Source organism: Sinohyriopsis cumingii, chromosome 6 (genome assembly GCF_028554795.1).
Source record: "Sinohyriopsis cumingii isolate HCF-2022 chromosome 6, ASM2855479v2, whole genome shotgun sequence".
Lineage (NCBI taxonomy): Eukaryota > Metazoa > Mollusca > Bivalvia > Unionida > Unionidae > Sinohyriopsis > Sinohyriopsis cumingii.
The window spans coordinates 120,742,175-120,763,507 of NC_142966.1; the positions used below are offsets into that span (position 1 = coordinate 120,742,175).

Genomic DNA, 21,333 nt, shown 5'->3' on the forward strand with positions numbered 1-21,333 from the left:
GACTTTAAAAATCATTAGTGTAAGTTGTTTTCCTAAATGGGAAACTCAGTAACAACTTTCTTTTTTCCCCATTAAATTTCACTCACGTTCTCTCTTGGTAGTTTTTTTTTAATAAGTTATTCCTGTAGTATGTACTATATGCATTAATTGACTTTTGAAGGTTCGTATGCACCTGACCTTTTTTGAAGACTATGAGGTGCTGATATGGTTTTTCTCGAAGTATCTTTTTCAAGATGCATGTTGCTTTTCCTCGTAAAGATATAATTTATGAATGGTGTAATTTTTATGAAGATACTCAGGCAAAAGTTTATTATTTACATAAACATTATTTAACTTACATCTATATTTTTTAATGCTAAATATCAAATCTCGTTCATGTGAGATCTGTCGAGAACTGCGCGCCAAAAATCAGCTGGTGAACAAAAGAGATTAGAATCACACTGTGTAGTCGGCGATTCTTAACTGCGTAACTGGTTTATCATTTATCATGTCTGAATCAGAATCTGAACATATGAGCGACGACGAACCTATGGATCAGTCGGTAAAACGACAATTCAAAATTTTGTAATATCTTTCTGGGGTGATACCAAAAAGGAAAATAGCGGGTGGGTGGGTGGCACATAATGTAGTTCGTACACGAGATTTCGAAGCCAAGCTGTATAATGTCATTATTAAATTAAAATATTCAAGATTAAAGATATGTATTGTAACGCAGGTTTTCAGGGTAAAATGCTTGAAGCACTAGTTCAGTACGGGATATTTTGCGGACAAAACCGTCAAAACTATAATTTTAACTTGATCATTGTCACCTGTAGTCCTACAATGTAAGACATAGCACATGTTGTTTTTGTTTTAGTGCTATGTGTTACTATCCAAATAACAGCCTTATATAGTGTGTTCCGATGTCGTTGACATCGGAATGAGTAGTGCAGTTTAAGGAACGTCTCACACTTGGCAGCCTATATCGACACTCTTCCACTAATTTATATGTAATTAATATACTTACTGTGCTGTCATTATCCTGGTGAAATGAAAGTATGATACTAGCAAATGGATGCATTTTCATGTTCCGTTGACATACATTTAAATTTTTTTCAATGCAATGGTATGCTGAAGTAAGTTCAAGTAGGTTCATGTTGGGTATTGGTACCCTTACTCCTACCTTGTGGACAGGGTACTAACATGAGCATATACGTGATTCACACCCAGCGCTCTTTTAGCCCAATAATAACAATTTTGAACATATTCTTTACATATAATCCAATAAATTGAGTAGTCTCAGGGATGGTCCTGGCTTTTAAAAAGCTGTCGCCAAAAAAAATCGCCAATCTCAATATTTTGTCGCCAATTTTCAAAAATTGTCGCCAGAACAAGTAGTGTACATTTTTCCAAGTGTTAATTTAGTCTATTAATGTAACAGGCAATGAAAATTACAAAAGATGAGTTAGTTAATACTTTAATTACAACAAGCATTAACAAAGTGTTACGTGAAGATCCGTCACGATTTTAGGGCTGCCCACTTGTTGAATGCAGTTTCAAAGTCTAATTTTTCACATCTGTACATGCTGATTCTCATTAAATTCTCGAGAGATGAGATGCAGAGTTTATTTCTGATGTCAGTTTTTATGATGTTCATCTTACTGAATACACGTTTACAGTCTACAGTGCTGACAGGTGACACCAGTAGTCTCTCAGCAGTCACAGATGCACAAGGGTACGTTACCCTGGATCGCACTGCCAACTGAATCAAGTCCTTAACACCTCTATACACCATACCATTCCTGAGAACTTGAACCCTAGCATAAGCCACAAAGCCAGCCAGCTCCTGACTAACCAATGCATTATCAACTTTAGTTGACATTTTAATAATACTAAAACCCTATGATTGTACATTGCAATGTAAGATAAGTGACATATAATGCGACCGTCGATTGTATGCATTCTGTAATTAAATGCACCCCCCCCCCCATATGGCTAGCTTCACAAAGCTTGTAGTGAATTGCTTTTTAAATCCCAAGAATGATCACTGAATGTTGTATACATTTTCTCGACAAGCAAAATAGGATCTCCATTCCCACGAATGAAACTTACACAAGTCAACACCTGGCAATATTGGACCGTATATATAAGCATAAATTCACACCCAATTTAGGGATTCTTTCACTCCTGTATTTTGAGAAATAAATAACTATTTTTGTATTTATACACAGTAGTCGGTACTTCAAAGGATATCAGTTTTCTATGAAGGTTCAGCAAAACTATTGTATTGGTATATATAAAAAAAACAGAAGGATTAGCCATTCAATTAATTGTATCTGTTCTATTTGCGTTTTCAGAAGTCGGTCAGTTGTAGGTATAGTTCGGTAGCATGATGGACTGTATCACAGCATACAGTACTCGGACCAGATGTCAGCATAAGCAGATCATGATGTAACAGTGCACTGTAAAGATGGGGTTGTCAATATGAACAAAAGAACGTTTGTGTAACAGATATATTCCAATGCATTGCTTAGTCAAGTTTGTGGCTTCCTTTCATTCTCCCTTTTAATTTGTCCAGTCCAAATCTATGATTGTATGTACAAATTAAATAACCAAAAAGTCTGTCGCCAAATAAATCGCCAGATGGGATATTTTTGTCGCCAATAAGGAAAAAAAATCGCAATTTGCGACATTGGCGAAACCCAGGACGATCCCTGTAGTCCTCTTATTTAATACTGGAAGTATCGAAAATCATTGTAGAAATAGTTGTAAAATCTCGTTTACCATTTTTATCCAATATTTTCGTTTAGATCGTCCGACATATTAGTTCACATAAAGATTACTTCCGTTATAAGCCTCATTTGTTTGTGTGCCATATAAGGACATTGAGGCCTTATTTGGAAATGTAAACAAATCGTAAAAATTTGGCGCGGTTTTGGTCAAATTCTGAGCATTAAAAGTAAATACGGTTTATCAGCAACTTTGAAATTCCACCATGAAGCGATTATTCACCACTTGATTGATAATAACATAGCGTAGAATATTCAAATACGGTCTGGCAAACCTTGTGTAGAAAAGAGGTCATGGCGAGAGTCTCGAGTTATCTGTCATGGCAGACATGGTGAGGTTAGTTGTTGTTGTTGTAGGGTTTAATGCCATTTTTCAGTACACGATAGGCTATACATGGCAACCAGTAGTAATGGTGGAGGAAGAACCTGGGAAATCCCAAGAAAGAACCACTGACCCATGAGAAGCTACTGTCAAGCTTTCTCACATACCCATATATATAAACACAGTATGATATATTCATACTAAAGTTTATCATATTTCTGTAACTTGAGAGTATAGAACATAGCAATGCACAACTTATGTATGAAACGGAAGACATCTGGTGTTGACAATTCACACAAATTAAGGATCATCATATGAGTTGGTAACAGAGCTTTAACTTGTATATTATAATTTATAATTATTTTATAGTATTTTATTTATTAATTTTAAATTGACCATTAATGAACTTAACTGCAGTAAATTACTATCTAAATATGACAAGAATGAAAATACAAACAGATTATATATAAACCAATTGAACTAGAACAAAAATGCAAACAAATAAAAATATAAACAGACAAATATAATTAAAATTTATTAACAAATAACAAGTGGTAACAGGAAGAAAATTAATTAGAAATACATAATTAAAAATTTAAATGACCAACATATAACAGGAGAATGAAAATAAAAAATATAAAGTAGATATAGATCTAAACTGTATTTATCACTATTGTGTAAAGGGTTAGTTAAATAAATTAACTTTTATGACTATAAGTTATCAGTTGAAGTATGAAAGAGCAATAAAGCCCTATTCAACTTCACATTTCCAAAAACCAATTTAAGAAACTAAATAGCCACCAAGTGTAATGCATCAATTATTTCTAGAATAAACTGAAAGTTATTTCATAAAAGGTATGTGGTCATACAGTGTGAATATCAACAAACTATAAAATACTTGAACAAAACAAATTTAATTACACATATTTAAAATACAAAATTCACAAATTGTGAAATCTGGTGTGGCACCCATCCCTGCACAGATGCACACCACATATTGAGCATCCATACAGTTTCTTGCCTTACTTGTAAGTGCTTCAAGTGATAGCGACAGCGTCTTTTAGGTCCAGAGATGCGTACATTAATGTGACCCATGATGTTTTCAACTTCTACCAGCCCTGGATGATCAATTTCCAACCGAGATCTTTTACGCTTGCTGTACCCCCGATCAAATCCCTCACTAGCTTTAATCTGAAGTCAAGATGGGAGTAGCACTTTTTGGTCTGGCGTTTGGAGGCACAGCGATACAAGATGAAGGCATTTACAATGGCACTATTCAGTAAAAACCAAAACAGGTATTTCCACCATCTCTTTGAGTTTTACCCACATCATACTTCATCCGGAGCTGATCGTGAAGGTCTACCCCTCCCATGTATTTGTTATAGTTGTAAACTGCGTGTGGTTGAGGGACATCCAAAATGTTGGGGCCAACACGCCTTTGAGCCAGCATTTGTAAGGTTGGGTCACTCAGGGTGGAGAGATGGTAAACATTTTTCTTGTCTCTCCAGACTGATGCAGTTAAATTTGTCCCCTCCTTTTGCAAGATTTTACAATCCCCCCATTCTTAATTGCCTGTGATTTCTTAAAAGATTTAGGAGAACCTTTACGGTTTAACCTGACTGCCCCACATGCATGCAAGCCATTTGCTTGTAAATCTTCCAGCAAATTGATGTTTGTAAAAAAATTATCAAAATATACATGATGGTTATGGCCATGCAGTTTGTCTGTCAGCTTAGTTACTACATTGTAAGCAAAGCCATGTTCAGGGTTGTTGTTACCTTGCTTACCAAGATAAACATCAAAGTGTGACATATAGGCAGTATTAGCAACACAGAGCATCCAAATTTTGATTCCCCTCTTTATGGATTTTGCAGGCATGTATTGGCGAAAAGAGAGACGTCCAGAGAACTTTACCATAGCTTCATCCACAGATACCTCTCTGTATAAATTAAAATACTGAGGGAATTTTTCGCTAACTTGTATGATTGGCCATACTTTGTATAGCCGGTCAAAGTTTGGGTCATCTCTAGCGGGTTCATTTTCTCTAGCAGACACATGAAAATACTGGTTCAACTTTTGAAACTGGTTGCATGTTAAAACATTCTGAATTCCTACATTGCCAATTAAATTGTCTGAGGACCGATACATAGATGATATCCGGCAAATAATTAATTCCCATTAAGACATTGATGCCGATATAGGCTCTAATTTCTGCAGGAGTGGTTTCAACCCACCACGTGTCGTCTGCCCTCAACTGCCCCATTTTAAAACGTGCATAGTTATTGGTGTGATTTTAAATATCTGCAATCATTTCAGGTGTGAACAGTTGCTGAAAAAATCAAAAGCTGAAGCTATATCATAGCTGCCAACCCTCACGAATTTGGTGTGAATTTCACGACTTTTTCAGCGATTCACGGATTCACGCCGTAAGCCAAAATTTCACGAATTTTCCAATCCTCAATTATTTTAAATCTTTAATAAAATAACCAATTTCCTGTTAAGCGCTAGTCGTGATATTCGCAGTTGCCGAAACGGTCCGGTACTGCTGGTCACGATATTAGTAGATCTACAGCCGATTAGTACAGTTGGCCCAGTAACAAGCATTTTAGCCTCTTTTAATCTATATGTATAGAGTAGTTTTACAAATGCTTTTGAGAGAAACTGGGGCTTAACCGGAAATTTGCTCCGCGCATGCGTCAAAACACTGATTTGAGTTACCATTCAGCCTCGCATGTAAGATTTTGAAAATGTCTTCACCACCAAGGAAAAAGAAATGTATTACTCAAAAAGTGAAGTTTAATTTGGAATATATCAAAAATTGGCCGTGCATTCTGCCATTAAACATTGATATTCATTCATGCTTCTTGCGCTCAGTGTGTCATCGCAGAGACGATGTGAGGAAGAATGTCAGTTGCAAAAAAACACGTAGAAGTTGGGAAAATTAAGAATTCGCAGATTTCATCTCTGGAATATTTTAAACCATTTGCGGCAGACCTGCAGGCTACCAACGCTGAAGCATTATTTGTGAGTTTTCTTGTCGAACGCAATCTACCTTTATCAGCTGGAGACCATGCTAAACATTTGTTCTGACAAATGTTCCCGGACTCGAAAATCGCATTTTTTCCTGTGGAAGAACCGAAAATGCTGCAGTTCCTGTGCATTGCTCACAGCAACAGTGACAGCGTAAGAATATTTTCTTTAGTGAGGAAAATTAAGACAGACTTTAGGGCCTCCTTAGCTGCAGAAAATTTGTCAGCAATTTTAGTACCCAAGATCAACCTGCAGGCAATAAGTCGGGACTGTTTAGAAAACAAATTTACGATCAAGCAGTTGAGGAAGTTCAAGTCCGCCACAGTATAATGTCTTGATAAATAAATATTTCTGCATATGTGTAGTGTTTTATATTTATTTTGCAAACTTGATATAGAGTAGTATTGATGGTCGGAGTGGTCAGAGTGGATGGAGTTATTGTCATGTTTTTTTTCACGAATTCATGTCCAAATTCACGACTTTTGATCCCTATTTTCACTAATTGTGAGCCTGGAAGGTTGGCAGCTATGCTATATTAACATCAATTACCTGTGGCAGTATTGGCCCTGATACGTGCATGAATTCATTTACCGTAATGTCATCGAAATTATGTGACCAAATATGGCCTCCCTCGACATCTACATCAAAAGGCTCAAAATCTGCGGCAATATCACACGAATCGTCGGAATCTGACAAAGTATCACAATCCATGTTATTGAAATCAATATCAGAACCAATATCTGCCTCACTGAAGCCTTCAGAGTTGTAATTTTCATCATCGGAACTTTCAACAAATGGCTGAACAAAATCCGTTGACTCCATCTTTTTTGAATTAGGTGAATCTAACCCTGTTGCTATTTTTAGCTTGCCGATTACGACATTATGTAGCAACCATGTGATCTAACTTGATCAAAATTTCCCACGATGACTATAGTTATCAATATAGGGTATTCCCCAGAGGTGGCGCTAGTAAAACTAAATAGAAAATGGACGATGTGTACAGAGGGCATCAAAAGACGCTTCCATGCGAATGGAGTAAAAGCGTCAAAAGGCGCTTCCATGCGAATGGAGTAAAAGCGTCAAAAGGCGCTTCCATGCGAATGGAGTAAAAGCATCAAAAGGCGCTTCCATGCGAATGGAGTAGAGGCGTCCAAAGGTGCTTGTATGAGGTAAAGGGTTAAGAATAATATTTCATCCGAACCTGATTTCGGCATTCCCGGCTTTCACTGCTTTCCAGCCAACAAAACTTGAAAACAGATCCATTTCTTTTGTGATAGTTTTTTATTTATTAGAGAAAACATATCAGGATAAGTGAAGTCTGACAAAAACATAATAACTTTACTTTGTAGAAAAGGGTCATTATTGGTTTCCAGTTGTGTGTGATATGTCTGAAAATTTTACTTTTTTTTACACTGTTAGTCAACATAAAAAACTTTACACAGCGCCGTTAGTTAGGCAGTAGGACCCATCTCCCCTCCCCCTCCCCCCACCCCACCCAAACTAACATCGGGTGATGTGCCATACATTGTAGGACTACAGTGCGGTGTGTCTGAGGATGAGAGAGATGTGTGATCTCCCACTCCTGTTTTGGTTAGTGTTATCTAGGAGATGATCGAGTACAGTGTTATTGCCTGAATCAAATAAAGAATAAAAATAAGATATGAAATTAATAAATGGAATAATAGTTACCTGAATGGGGATATAGAATAGACTCACATGATCCCCCCGATGTAAAATACAGTAAAACCTTGATTGAGAGACCACCTGTTTTGAGAGAAAAGAATTTCTATGCACAGATTTATTGATTATATGGTGTTACAATGTTATGATAGACTACCTCTCTTGAGAACCATTATTTTTTGGCAGAAGGGGTTGTCTTTCAAGACAGGTTGTAAAGTATAACAATTGAATCAGATACAGAAAGAAAATGAAATTGAATAGGACCTTTAAATGATTAATTTTTTTTAGAAACAGAGTTACAGAATTTAAGCAAAATTCACTTAGCTGTTCTGTTATGTCGATAAAATAAATTTCATCATATAATTGAGTGACTGATCAAACTCAAGTTGCAGGCGTGTCAGCAGCATCCATCAGGATTACTTTCCCTTGTGGCCAAAAAATGTTAACACTCCTATCAAAGTCAGAATAATCCTCTATAGTCCACCTTTATTAATAACTTATGGAAGATATAATTTTTGACACCTGTTCCAAATGGCACAAGATTTACCAAAAATTTTGCTCTGGCTTGTCTTAACTGTCATGTTCCACTATTTGATCTTACATTAACATTGGCCTCTTCCATCTGTCTGGCCATTATTGAACAAGCTCTAGTAAAAATTTGATTCATGCCCAAAACACAACATATCATCCCGTGCAGTCATTCTACTGTGAGCCTAGCCCATATGTCTTAATGTTTACATGTCATGCTGACCACGACACATTATAGTGTGAAATTATGCACAAAAGTTTGCACCATTATAGTGCTTTAAAAAAATCTGACGGCCTGGTTCCCGAGGCCCCTCTAATTTCAGATCTGATTCTAATACTCTAAGTGAGGTGCCCACTAGGATATGTTCCCCCCCCCCCCCCCAAAAAAAAATTTTTTTTGCTTAAGATGTGTTCAGTCATGCTGATGAAGTCTGTAAATTTATTTTCAAGATGTGGAAAGCCTGGTGAATTATTAATATTTATACCCATGTATGCCACTCACCTTTCACATGTCTACTGAAAGCTGTAAACTTTGTACCAAGTGAAGCTTGTGATCTATAAATGGTGAACAGGTTGCTTGGGTTGCCATAACTAGTGCTAGTGATATCCTTATTAATCATTTTACCAGCAAAGCATTGATATTATGATTGAAAAAATGTCCCAAAACTTCTGACTCAAAAACAAAGATTTGTACCAGAACATATGGTGCACATAAAAGTTTGGAAATTAATTTTTCCCAACAAATTTATCTGCCATCTGTGGCACTATGAGGGATTAATGAGTCTTGAGTAACATACTTAACTTTAATGGCTTGATGTTGCGGTGTTGCACATAGAACATGGTTTTCCCGCAGTTTACTTGTCCCTTGACCCCCAAATCTTGACCCTATGCATCCTAGTGGGCATACTTTTTTGTCAGAGGGAAATATAGAAAAAAATACCAACAACTTTTCATTGCTGGGTGTTCACCCATAGGTGCTAGCAACGTCTGAGTCACAAAAGGTGATAAATTTATGAGGACACAAGGATGGCTGTGGGCTTCACCATGGTTGCAGATTGCAATTTTTGAAATATTTATTGGCGACAGAAAATGCCATCTGGCAATTTTTGTGTGGTGTCAGCAATTTTTGTCTGTTTAAGCTTGTAACAGGTTTAAACAGCCAACAGTGTGGTCACAAAAACAAAATCATCAGATGGTTCATTGTGATAATATATTATTTTTTAGAAAAGCATACCTACCTACCCTAATTTTAAAACTAGTGCAATAGGAAATGCATTTTTATTGTTGGCCTAATATCCATAATATTTTTACTGTATATACTTGCTTATATACAATATTGGGTCAACTGCACAACACTGACCTTGATCTAACATGGGTTGAGAACCTATGGCACATGTGCCACAAGGTGACACGTGAAGAGGTTTTGTGTGGCACACGAAGGGCAGCCAAAAACCTTGATTTTAAGTTACTCTCTTACTGGTGACATGTACTTTTTCATTTTGTAATTAATTTGGTTGGCGATTCCTGATTTAACATCACATAATGTAACAGCAGATAAGGGTCTCTGTTTTCCTAGTACATTATATGGTAGAAGATCTAGGTATGCGCAGTTTGGAGTTGGATCCTTCAGCTTACATGAAAGTTTGTATTGTAAAACCTCAGTGAAAGGGTGCACAGCATTAAATGGAGATATTTGAGAACATGTTGAATAACAAAATTTGTTACACATGTTACACCTGTTGGAATCTGCCAGATCATGTAATAATCAAAGTTTTATGATTCTGAGATTTTTTTCAGACCTATGATGGTACTAATAACTATTTTAGAATTTACAATTGGGAGTCACTGACTACGGTTCTCACAAAATGAGGTATATCATTTCGCTATTCAACATGTACTTTTCTATTTAAGGCTGTTTAAGGGTTCATCAAACAGGTCTTTAATGGCCCAAAACTCAGGATCTACAATATTTTACTCTGCAAGTATAAAATGGTAACCAATTTGATTGTTGTTTGTTTTGTCTATTATAGGAAAATAACCATATTAATTAAATTACCATGATTAAATACTAGTAGTAGCAAATTTTGAGCATACTGTAATGTTTGTCTTTGCTTTTCAGCCAGTTGCGGGTCCAACTATTTTGCTGAAGTCCCCACCAAAAGGGAAGAATGCAGAGGAGGAGGAGGAGGAAGAAGAGGAAGAACATGAATATGAGGCCAAAATTGTATGTTTATGCTGCACATTTTAGGATTTTCAAATTCACTCATTTTTAGGGGTGAACCGATGCATCAATATTTTTGCTGTAATGATTCACATATCGATACAAGAGACAGAGAATTGATACAGAACGTTACTTACCATATGCAAGTTATTTTAGTCTTCGGCAGTCATGAATAATTATTATTAGTTTGCCTGGTTATTCTGTACAATTAAAAATTATCTGAAACGGCATTTGCAATCACAGGCATTAATTTTTATTAGTAAAAATGAAAAAAGACCATTGAGAATACTCACTTGCCATCTACAAATGAACACATCGTGACATGATTTGTAATCTGCCACCCCCACTCCCCTTTCAATGCTAATTATTTTAATCCATCAGTATGGTATGTTCAGGGTATACTTTACTCATCATCTAATAACCACTTTTATGCGAAATTTCTACATCTATTTGGGACAGTTTGAAAGCTACACTACTGGTGTCGCACAGTGAGATGTGTTACGTTGAATTCTCATTGCTGGTTATCGCTTGTTCCATTCCAGGTTAAACAGTAACCTTCAATCTGAAATCAATGTAGCTTATTCCCTGCGTGACAAACAGGAAGTATTATAAAAGCAACAGAGAGACTTAATGCAAAAGACGTTAATTGATATCCAAAGTACTTAAAAAGAGATACTGTCAGGGAGTGCAATTGCATGAATCATGCAAAATTTGTATGAATTCATGTGCCTCGAGAACAGTGATGCGGGAGAACTCCTGCAGATTAGTTCAAAGTCATGCATATGGAAATGTGTTTGGCAGATTATAAAATTTTTATTTAGCCGTTTTTGTCATGTCATCTGTTTTCTGGTAGACTACTATTTACAACACATCTGTATTCTTTAAGTATTACATAAATTGTTGTTAAACTAAATTTGATTGGCACAACATGCCCAGGAATAAGCATTATGGTGTCGTTTGAACTTTCCATGATGGTTGTTTTACATATGCATATTTATAATAAGGGCCACCTAGAAAACCAAAATGTCTGATTTAGGGTGTGGTTCATTATGTTTTCATTTGGCAAATACTGGTTGATGATAGTAATTTTTGAAAGTTATGAAGTATATCAGATTTTTGGAGCTGGGAAAGTGTTAATGGGGATATCAGTGAGTGATTTTGAACCCAAAAATGGTGTTAAATACAAGTCCGATGTACATGTTGGATGGACAAAAATAGATCGCATGACAGTCAGTCTGCCTTTCAGTTGTATTTTAAAATCAGATGTAGAAAGGGCAGAATACTAAACCTTACTAAAATACAGAAAATATTAAAGTATAATGCAATTTTCATTTTTATATATATAAAAAGTCAATTTAGTCCAGTGGATCATATGCTACAAAACCACAGAACTCTTAGAAAGTGGAGCAGGAAGAAAGACAGACAGACATTGAAGTTTTGCTAAATATTGAAATATGGCTGTTTCTTCCTCACCCTCCATTTTTTCCACTCACCCTTTTTTCTTTGAGAACGGGGAAGGTCTCCCTTAAGATAAATTCCTGGCAGCATCTCTCCTTAAATTGTTGATGGGGAACAAAGATATCTAACCAGTGAATGAAGGTGCCAGTGGAATAAGTAAAATTGGCACAGAATCAGAAGAGAGGCAGTTTTCAAACTCAATCTTATCACCTTGTGCAAGTTTTAAAAAAATTACAGAATAGGACTGTGTGCTGTCAGTAAATTTACTTCTTCACTAACAAATACAAGTACTTGTGGTCACAGCAGTCTTTTGCATCTGCAGGAAGTACAGTGTGATAGATTTTGTTGATATTCATCCTCATTCCCATGCCCAGATTTGTTCTAGAGGAGATTTTCTTTGTACAAGGAAATTGCATTATTTCTTCTGTTTTGAAGATAACATCATAATGTCTTCCAAGTTTAATTGAGACATGAAATAGGTGATAAGATATTTTCAAAGAATTCATGCTGTACAACACAAAGGGCCTGGTCTGGTGGCTAAAGTGAGTTAAATGGAGCCACCATTAAATGGTCTAAAATGTTGAATAAAACTTACTGACAACCAACTGGTAGTTTGTTTGAAAGTATTTTTGTTTTCTTGTCATCGTTAAAACTGCATATAAATATATGATAACTATATGTCTATCTGTAATCTGCATTCTGGAAATACAACCAGAATGTCAACAAACATAAGATGGCACCACCTGCCTTCCAAAGATTGAAGTTCATATGTGTATCGCTATGTATTGTATCGCAGGTTGTGTATCATGAATCATATCGATACGTGGCACGCATGTGTTGTTTCACCCCTACTCATTTTATTACAGGGTTAACAGTTGGTAAGAAAATAACTTGCCAGATAGAAGTCTTGTGAAATACATTAAGTATGTGATAAGGGTGTTTGTAAGGTATATGTTTCTTTTTTTGTTTATGTTCATCAAGGAGGCAGCCATTTTACTATCTTTCATATCGTCTTTTGACCACAGATCTAGGATTAAACTCCACAAAATTCTTCAAACTACTTTTGAATGCAGATAATAAATTGCCTTTTTTAGTAGGAAATTTTTTACTTGTTTTTTATTTGCCTGCTGGTGGCTTATTATGTGTAGAATGTAGAATATTATATCCTAGTTGTATCTTTCTGTATGTCCATAGAAACGACTGAGTGGAGGCAACATGTTTACCTTATAATGTATCCATTGTTGGATGAGAGGATCCAGGTAGTTGAGTAGAGAAGTCAGTTGTTAAAACACTATTATAGCTTCATTGTCAACTAGATGAGTGGTCAGAATGGCCAGATTGAATCAATACTTTGACGTTATAGTAAAGACAGATTCATTTTTACTTATGTCCAGGGTGAATAAACACAGTTTCACTTGAAAGATGGTTCACACAAGTTTTGAAAAACACTTGAATTCGATATCTTGTCTTAAAAAGTCTTTAAAAATTGGAAAGAGTGGGAAAAGTCCTGGAATTTTGCTGCTTTTTGACGTATTACGGTTTCATTTTTATCTATTATTTTGGGGAGCCTTAATGATCAGTAACAGTTTGGAAGATGGAATACAATAATTTGACAAAGTAGATTTACAGCTGGAAAGTTGGCAAAACCAGCTAATTTTGTTTACATGGTTCAAAATACACAAAAACCAGCTAACTTCAGCCTACAGAAATCACTGGCACTGGCTCCAGTTTAAAAGAAAAGTGAATGAAAGTAGAAACTAAACATCCAAAGGGATCTGAAGATCTTGTCAAGCTCCTTATAACTTAAGGCTAGAAAGTATAGATACCTGAGAGCCCTGATATGGCTTCAGGGAAACCTCCTGGAAATTCAATTCTTCAAGAGATATTTGACACCACAATCCAATTTTTAAAGGCACACATGGATGAAATAAGTCTTGCCCCTGAAGAACTCACATCTAATAGCTGTCTTCATGATACCTTTACAAAACAAAAGGAAAAGAGTTAATTGAAGGAATTCCATAACATCTGACAGCTTAAGAAAAATACTGATATAATTGCTATAGGAAAGTTTATCATTATGCATAATAAAAATCTGTCAAGTTAATCTGATACTGCTTTAAATTCTATAGCTGTCGGGCTTCATTCCACATAACTCGTACACATTGTTCATTATATTTTCCTCCAAATACTCCAGTTAATCTGATCATATAAAAAAGTTACCAGAATTTTTTCTTTGTGAACCTTGAATTTAAAGACCTAACAAAAAATTGTCTATGTGATGATCCTCCCCCCCCCCCTTTTTTCTTCTTCTTGCCATGTTTCATTCCTTGAGCTTAACAAAGCTACTAGTCTTTTGGTAAATCAATGTCTGTCTGTATTCTGGTAATAAAATCTTAGCTTTTAGAGTGTTTTAAGCATTTTGAAGGAAGAATTTATGTTGTTTCAATGCATGCATTGATAAGGTATGCAGTAGCTGTAATTTCCACACATTACTTTAAATCAATAAATCAGTTCGTGTGGAAGTAGGGATAGAGAGATACAAAAAAAGCATGAGGTATTCAAACACCAGTAATACTGAAAATGAAAGAATAGTAAAAAATTTAATGCCAATTTTAATACTTATTCAAATCCATCTTTCATTCAAGTACCACCACTGTTGTTAAAAAAGTTAAATACAGATAGCACATTTCCTTTTATTTATATATTTTTAATCTGTAAGAACAACAAGCCTGTGAAATACTAGAACTATGCTTGAAGCACTCTTTTTGATGATACACTATGTATTTACACCAGAGTATTAAAGCACACACTTCGCTTATTTTTGGACAAAGCCACTGTATCAGCATCATGTCGGTCAGGTCTAGTGGTGCATACAAATGCTTGTTAAACAAGTTGAAGTTTCTCAAAACCACTGATAATTAGGTCCAATCTTGCACTTGTGAGCTGAAATTATCCATTCAGCATGAATTGGATTGATTAATGAAAACTGAAACTAAAACTGATTGTCACCAGTAATATCATCTTTTTCCATGATGACTTCCATGGCCTGTTTAACGTGCCATTTGTGGAAGTGTGATTTTATTTCTTTTTACTTTTCTTTTTTTGTTGTCAAGTCTGATGTTGAAGTTGGCCTGTACATTAGGCAGGCACAAAGGAGTGATTCCACTTTCTTAAAGCTTAGTTACCGTCTTCATAGCATTGACTTCCGGTGGTGTTGATGTTGTTGTTGTGTTTAACGCCATTTTTCAGCACACGATAGGCTATGTATGGCGGCCAGTATTAATGGTGGAGGAAGAACCCGGGAAACCCCCGGGAAGAAGATGGTGTTGATTGTTAAGACGAAAACATTGTATGTGATTTTGTATTTGTGCTGATAGAGGTGGTAGTTTAGTGTTGTTGGCTTTGTTGACTTCCATTGATGTTTGTCACTCAGATAAAAATACATTGAATGTATTGACCTTATTGATTTGTGCCTGTACATGTGTAGCATTGTTTTAGATCTTCAAGTGACTGCATTTTGTGTCATCATAGTTTTATTCTTTTGTTGTTCATTTAATTGTAGAAGTTGAACCACAAAGTTAAAAACTTATTAATATATCAACTGTGACTATGAATTTAAGTACCCACAATATTTTTAAAAAAAACCACACAAATTGAGCCCCACACAAATAAATGATACTGTAGATAAATGACACTACAGTACCTTAAGGGGGCCCCGAGTGGCTGAGTGGTCTAACGTGCTCTCCATTACGGATCACTGCCATCTCACCTGTCTGCATGGGTTCGAGTCTCGGATTCAGCCAATGTGGGTATGTGAGAAAGCTTGCCAGAAGCTTCTCGTGGGTTGGTGGTTCTTTCCGGGGTTTTCTCGGGTTCTTCCTTCACCATTAATACTGGCCGCCATGTATAGCCTATCGTGTGCTGAAAAATGGCGTTAAACCCTAGAACATAAAAGTACCTTAATATTCTCAGAAGAAGTCAAACATAAGATCTTACCTTAAAATAATGTTTCTGTTCTGTTGTTTCAGGAGGCAGATCGAGGTAACAGGTTTGAGTTTTTACTTAAGCAGACTGAATTGTTTGCCCACTTTATGTCAACTGGGAATTCTGGTGGAGGGAAAACACCTGTCAGCCCTTTGAAGATGAAACCAGGCCGACCCAAGGCCAAAAAGGATGAAAAGGCAAAATTAGTTGAAGCAGGAGAGTAAGTCATATGTCCTTTGAATGTTTGTACTTGTAATCACAAAATTGGGTCCTATTATTTTTTTAAAAATGAAGGGGTTGGGTTACAGTATAACTAGAGTCGACTAATTAATGCATTTTACCATACTTTAAACAAAACCAACCAAATATTTACATTTATGCTATGTCCATCATAAAATAAATAATTCTGACATGAATGTATATCTTAAGATTTGCTGACTTTAATAGTGCATGTGCATGTGCTAGGACTTGCCAAAAATGGTGGATTGAATGAATATTTTTGTGGAAAGTTTTATTTTATTTGTAAAATGTATGTGGTGCATAAAAGACAGGTACTTAAATTTTTTTTTCTTCTCCCAGGGTCCAGGACATTTTAATTTGATTAAGGTTGGGTCTGATCCTTTGAAATCTTGGTGACCATGTGTAACTGGAATCTCACCAAGAATATAAAATATATATTGTTATTTATCATACTTGATAGATGTACTTTTGTTATGTCTCACTATTGCTTATGTCCATTTGCATCTTCATCTACTTGGTTTATCAGTACTGGTAAACACTCTTTGGGATTTTTCAGATGGTATGATAGCTGTGTTCTAGTGGGGCAAAAAATACGGTCCTGGACCTCAGGTTTAAGGAATTTTCAACTCCTGAATAAAGGGTCACAGAGTAGGATAGTTATTTGAATTGAGTTACCCTTATTATCATTATTACCATTATTATTATTATTACTACTACTACTGTAATAGAGATATTTGCTTGAAGCAAGTGAAAATGGATATATTTCATAGAGTGGCTGAAAACTCAGTATTTTGAAACTAATTAATATTGGCTAGCAAAATGTAGTGTAACAGCATATTTCTTACTGGATCCCACACGATGTCAGCACTTTACCATTTTGTTATGCTATGTTTTGTGATTATTCACATAGAAAATGTAAACAGTAACATGGTTATCCTTCCCAAGTCAAATTTAAATAGCACATTTAAAAAAATAAATAATTTGTGCCTTGTTTGATTTGAACTTGAGTCTTTAACAGGAAGTGGCCAAATTTACCGCTTGAATACTTGTCTAAGGATAATTTAAAATTTCATGGTTATAATGCTGTCCGTTTCTATTGATGGCCAGTGAAAAAATTGCGATAAATTTCAGTGAAATATCATGATTATTTCTCTCAGAAAATCCAGCTATTCATGGCCTACCATAAAATAATATACTTTCTTTTTATTTCAATTTTAATAAATACTGCCATTCTTAGTCTGCAAACCTGCTCTTGCCCACGTTTGGAAAGTTGCAATTCAGTGTGTTTCATGTTTTAACTTGGCAAAAGAGTCCTCAAAGTAGGCTCTGAAAAATTCCGACAGGTTTTTTTTATCTCTGGTATCAGAAAAGGGGCTTTACTGTAGAATTTTCTGTTCCTGACTAGGCTTGTATTTAACTATAGTCATATTCCTTGATTAACTAGTGTTATTGTAATAATTCCCTTCTTTATCAGAAATTGTTCTTTTCATGCTCAAAACAAAGCTTGATTTATTGCTAAATGATACTTTACAGCATTTTCCTTTATCAGTAAATTTAGTTCTATTCATCACTTACATAGCCTTGAAAATATTTTGTAACAGTGGATGTAAACAACTTGGATGCAGAAATCATCAAACAGCACCACCATAAATTTTAAATTGGCATATATTGCTTTTATTGAAGTGAATTACCTTGTGGAAATTTTGATCACCTTGGGCAGTTTTGGTGATTGGTAGCATGACAGTCTTGCAGAGTTCTAAATAAGAATAAAATATTCCCTGGTTTGGAAACTAATTAACATTTTAATATTTGATGATGTATTTTGTGAACACTGCAGAATGCAATTTAGGATGGAATCTTAATCATCAATGATAACAACATTTCACTGTTCTTTCATGTTTTTTAAAAAGATTTATTGCCCTTTTTGACTTTCAGCTGAATGCAGTGTGTGATAAAATGCTGTGAATGCAACTTATCTCAAATTTATATGGATCACCATGAAACTTGGTAAATATTATGGTCATGATGCGAAGTTGCACATGTATAATATTGTTTTGTTGAGTTATTGCCCTTTTTACCTTGTCGCTTAATGCAGTGTGTGACTGTCTTGTTAGTACTAATTCTGCAGTGTTTGGTTGATTACCATGAAAGTTAGTAAAAAGCTCGAGACCAACACCTGATGATTGCATATTGACAAAGCACTGTTTTCTTGCAAATTTTCAAGAGTTAGTGCCCTATTTGGCTTGCCGAGTAGTATATGGCAGATCTTGTGAACACAATTAATCTCATATTTCAGTGGAATGCAGGGTACTTGGGAGTGTTATAAACAACATATCCAAAAATTTCTTTGCTCCTACATATATATATATATATATATATATATATATATATATATATATATATATATATTTTAGAGTTTTCTTTTTTACTTTGGTGGAATCTTGAACACAACTGAGTTTCAGTTTTCACTGAATTGCCTTGAAACTTTGTATGTTTGTTAGAGTTATTTCACTTTTTGCCTTGCAGCTGAATGCAGTGAATGATGATCTTGTGAAGGTAACTAAAGTCTCATTTGTTGGTGTATTACTGTGAAACTTGCTACATATTATCAGGGTTTTCACTCTGCTGGGAAAAGTCCTTGAAATTTACAGAGATTGATGCAAAAGTTATGGGGAAAAGTGGGAGTGCTTCACCCAGTTGATGACAGAAACAGATAAATAAGTTGTAATTGAACTGATCGCGAGTTAAATTTATCAAGTTCTTTCCCGAATATTTGAGGTTGCAGTATACATCATTTGGGTGCTGCTGTAAACATTTGTATAATCAGTCCAATGGTCAGTCCATTAGATTCATCTAGTAGACTCGTTAGGCCACAGACAGCTCCATTTTGGTCTCTTTTCTTATGTAGAAGGTATGAAGACCAGTCTAGCATCAATACAAGTGACCATTTCAGCAATGCGCGATCTCGGTAAGTTGAAGAGATAAATAATACAGCTTATCTTCTCCCGTTTCCGTTTCGATATATAATGTTATAGAAAATGTAGTGTAATAAAACTTATTATTTAGTTAGCAAAGGGAACAAGGTGTTAAGCTTATTTTCAATTGTAACATTGACCATGACTCACCATTATGGTGAATTTTAGCAGCAAACATTGCTAATATGTAGAAATCTATCACCTTATTGGTCGACTAAGATGACATACTGAGCCAGCTGATAACCTCGCTTTTTTGTGGACCAGTGAGGGGGCAGTATTCCATTAAGTGTGTTTCAATTGAATATGAATTTAACGTGATCAGGGCCGTGCGAGGTGGTAACATTGGAAAATAGAGTAGTAAGTCATATTTGATGCAAGTCTAAAATGTGAAATCTGTGATTTAATGAGTGGTGCTAAATTTATGCTGCATGATGTGTAGGCTGAAATATCTGCTGATTCTCAAATAGATCAAGGTAGAAATGTGAGATGTACCTTCCTTGTATTTGTAAAGTTGAATTTTAAATGATACAAGCCCCTGTGATTATCAGTACAGGTTTGGGGACTGATTTCTCAGATTAAAAGCAGATGTGGATTTTACAAAAAAATTCAATCCTTTTTTATGCAATAGTACATAATTTTGAAGAAATTTTTGTCAAAATTTATCAATCAACCCTTTTTTAATGAAGTCTTTTTAAGTAATGGATTTTTTTTACCAAATCTATTTAAAGAGGTTAAAGTTGATTGCATTTTTTTTTATTGGCACAGATTAATATGGGTTAAAACATTTTCTTATTATGTTCTCTTTTTTTTTTTCTTTAACTTTGTCAAAATCGCTATTTTGCAATACTGAACACCTTAATACTGCATGACACATGCATCTAAAATAGTATAATTTGTTAGGGACTACTTTGTAAACAAAATATATACACATGTAGTAGACACTTTTGGTTGTAGTTTATGTTTATAAGATTTGTTTTTGGATGAACTAAAAGCTGTTTCCTTTATTTGAAAGTTGAGATGATAAAGTGAACAATGTGGAAGAGTTTACTGAGTCACAAATGAAATTTTCAAAGAAGCAAATAAATGAACTTGAAATTCACAATGTCCACAACAAACATGAGAGACGCAGTATTGAAAATAGCATTCTGATCATTTAAACAGTTATTCAGGATAAATGTTCTTAACTTTTTGTAAATGAAAATGGTTCAGGCTATGACCAGTGCTCTCTTGGGTATACAACAATAGCATAGAAAAGCATATTGAGGCCTAGGGTTGTCACATAGCTATGCCATTTTATAAGTCAAAGTACTAATTTCGAGAAGAAAAAAAAATGCAACTGAAGGTTTTGGTTCAAAAGTAAGGGCCTCAGAGCCATTAAGCCAAGATGACTCTGATTTCTTTTAGCAGAATGGACTGTCTCACACTAGCTTCTTTGCAATTTTCTCTGTTAATGGTTTGGATACAATGTTTTAGATTTAGGCTAGTGATAGACGACATACAAGTCATAACATAGCGGCAGTTCTTACAAAGAGCATGCAAGTGATAGGGATAAACATGTCTTCTCTAGCTGGTAATAAGAATGGCAAAAGATATAATTTTGGTTTTGGTTCTTGAATTTCCTCAAAATGTACTTTTTTGTTAGTTGTGCACATCCGATATACATGAGCTATGTCATGGGTTCTAAAACCTGATTACATACTGTGAAACTGTATTTCAAACTGCAATAACATTTCTCCTTACTGCACTCAAAATAAAATGAATGAGGTATTCCATAGTTTTTTTGATAGTTTCAATTGAAAGAGTTCATATCTTTCCTGCATTACGATTCCAAACGTTCAATGACAACAGAAACACACATGCAGCTGAGTCAAGATGCATCCCTCCCTGCTCAAATCATGTGTACTTTACATGGAATTGACACAGATAGTAAATCCAGTCCATAATCAGCAGAATTGAGTAGAATTGTCAAAAGGACCCAACATCCATCCATTCCAGCCCAGCTGGAAAAGTTGTTGCATTGCCCATTCATTCACAATATGACTCTGAATTTCAATTTTAAGTAGATCAAAACAATTTTTTTAAGTACCGTATTTACCACATATGTTCGGACACGATAAAATAATTATT

General features: G+C 35.2%; 1 protein-coding gene across 2 annotated transcripts in view; it reads left to right on the plus strand.

Annotated features, from left to right (window-relative positions):
* Positions 1 to 390: 390 nt before the first annotated feature.
* Positions 391 to 21,333, plus strand: part of LOC149797849 (SWI/SNF-related matrix-associated actin-dependent regulator of chromatin subfamily A member 5-like) — a 120,487-nt gene continuing 99,544 nt past the window's right edge. Inside the window, exons 1-4 of one of the 2 annotated variants that reach the window (XM_089962858.1) lie at positions 391 to 541; positions 10,448 to 10,552; positions 16,036 to 16,211; positions 19,140 to 19,199. In XM_089962858.1, the coding sequence (XP_089818984.1) occupies positions 488 to 541; positions 10,448 to 10,552; positions 16,036 to 16,211; positions 19,140 to 19,199 (395 nt within the window). In that variant the 5' untranslated portion in view covers positions 391 to 487. The remainder of the gene's footprint in view (positions 542 to 10,447; positions 10,553 to 16,035; positions 16,212 to 19,139; positions 19,200 to 21,333) is intronic. The other variant, XM_089962859.1, reaches the window with a different exon arrangement.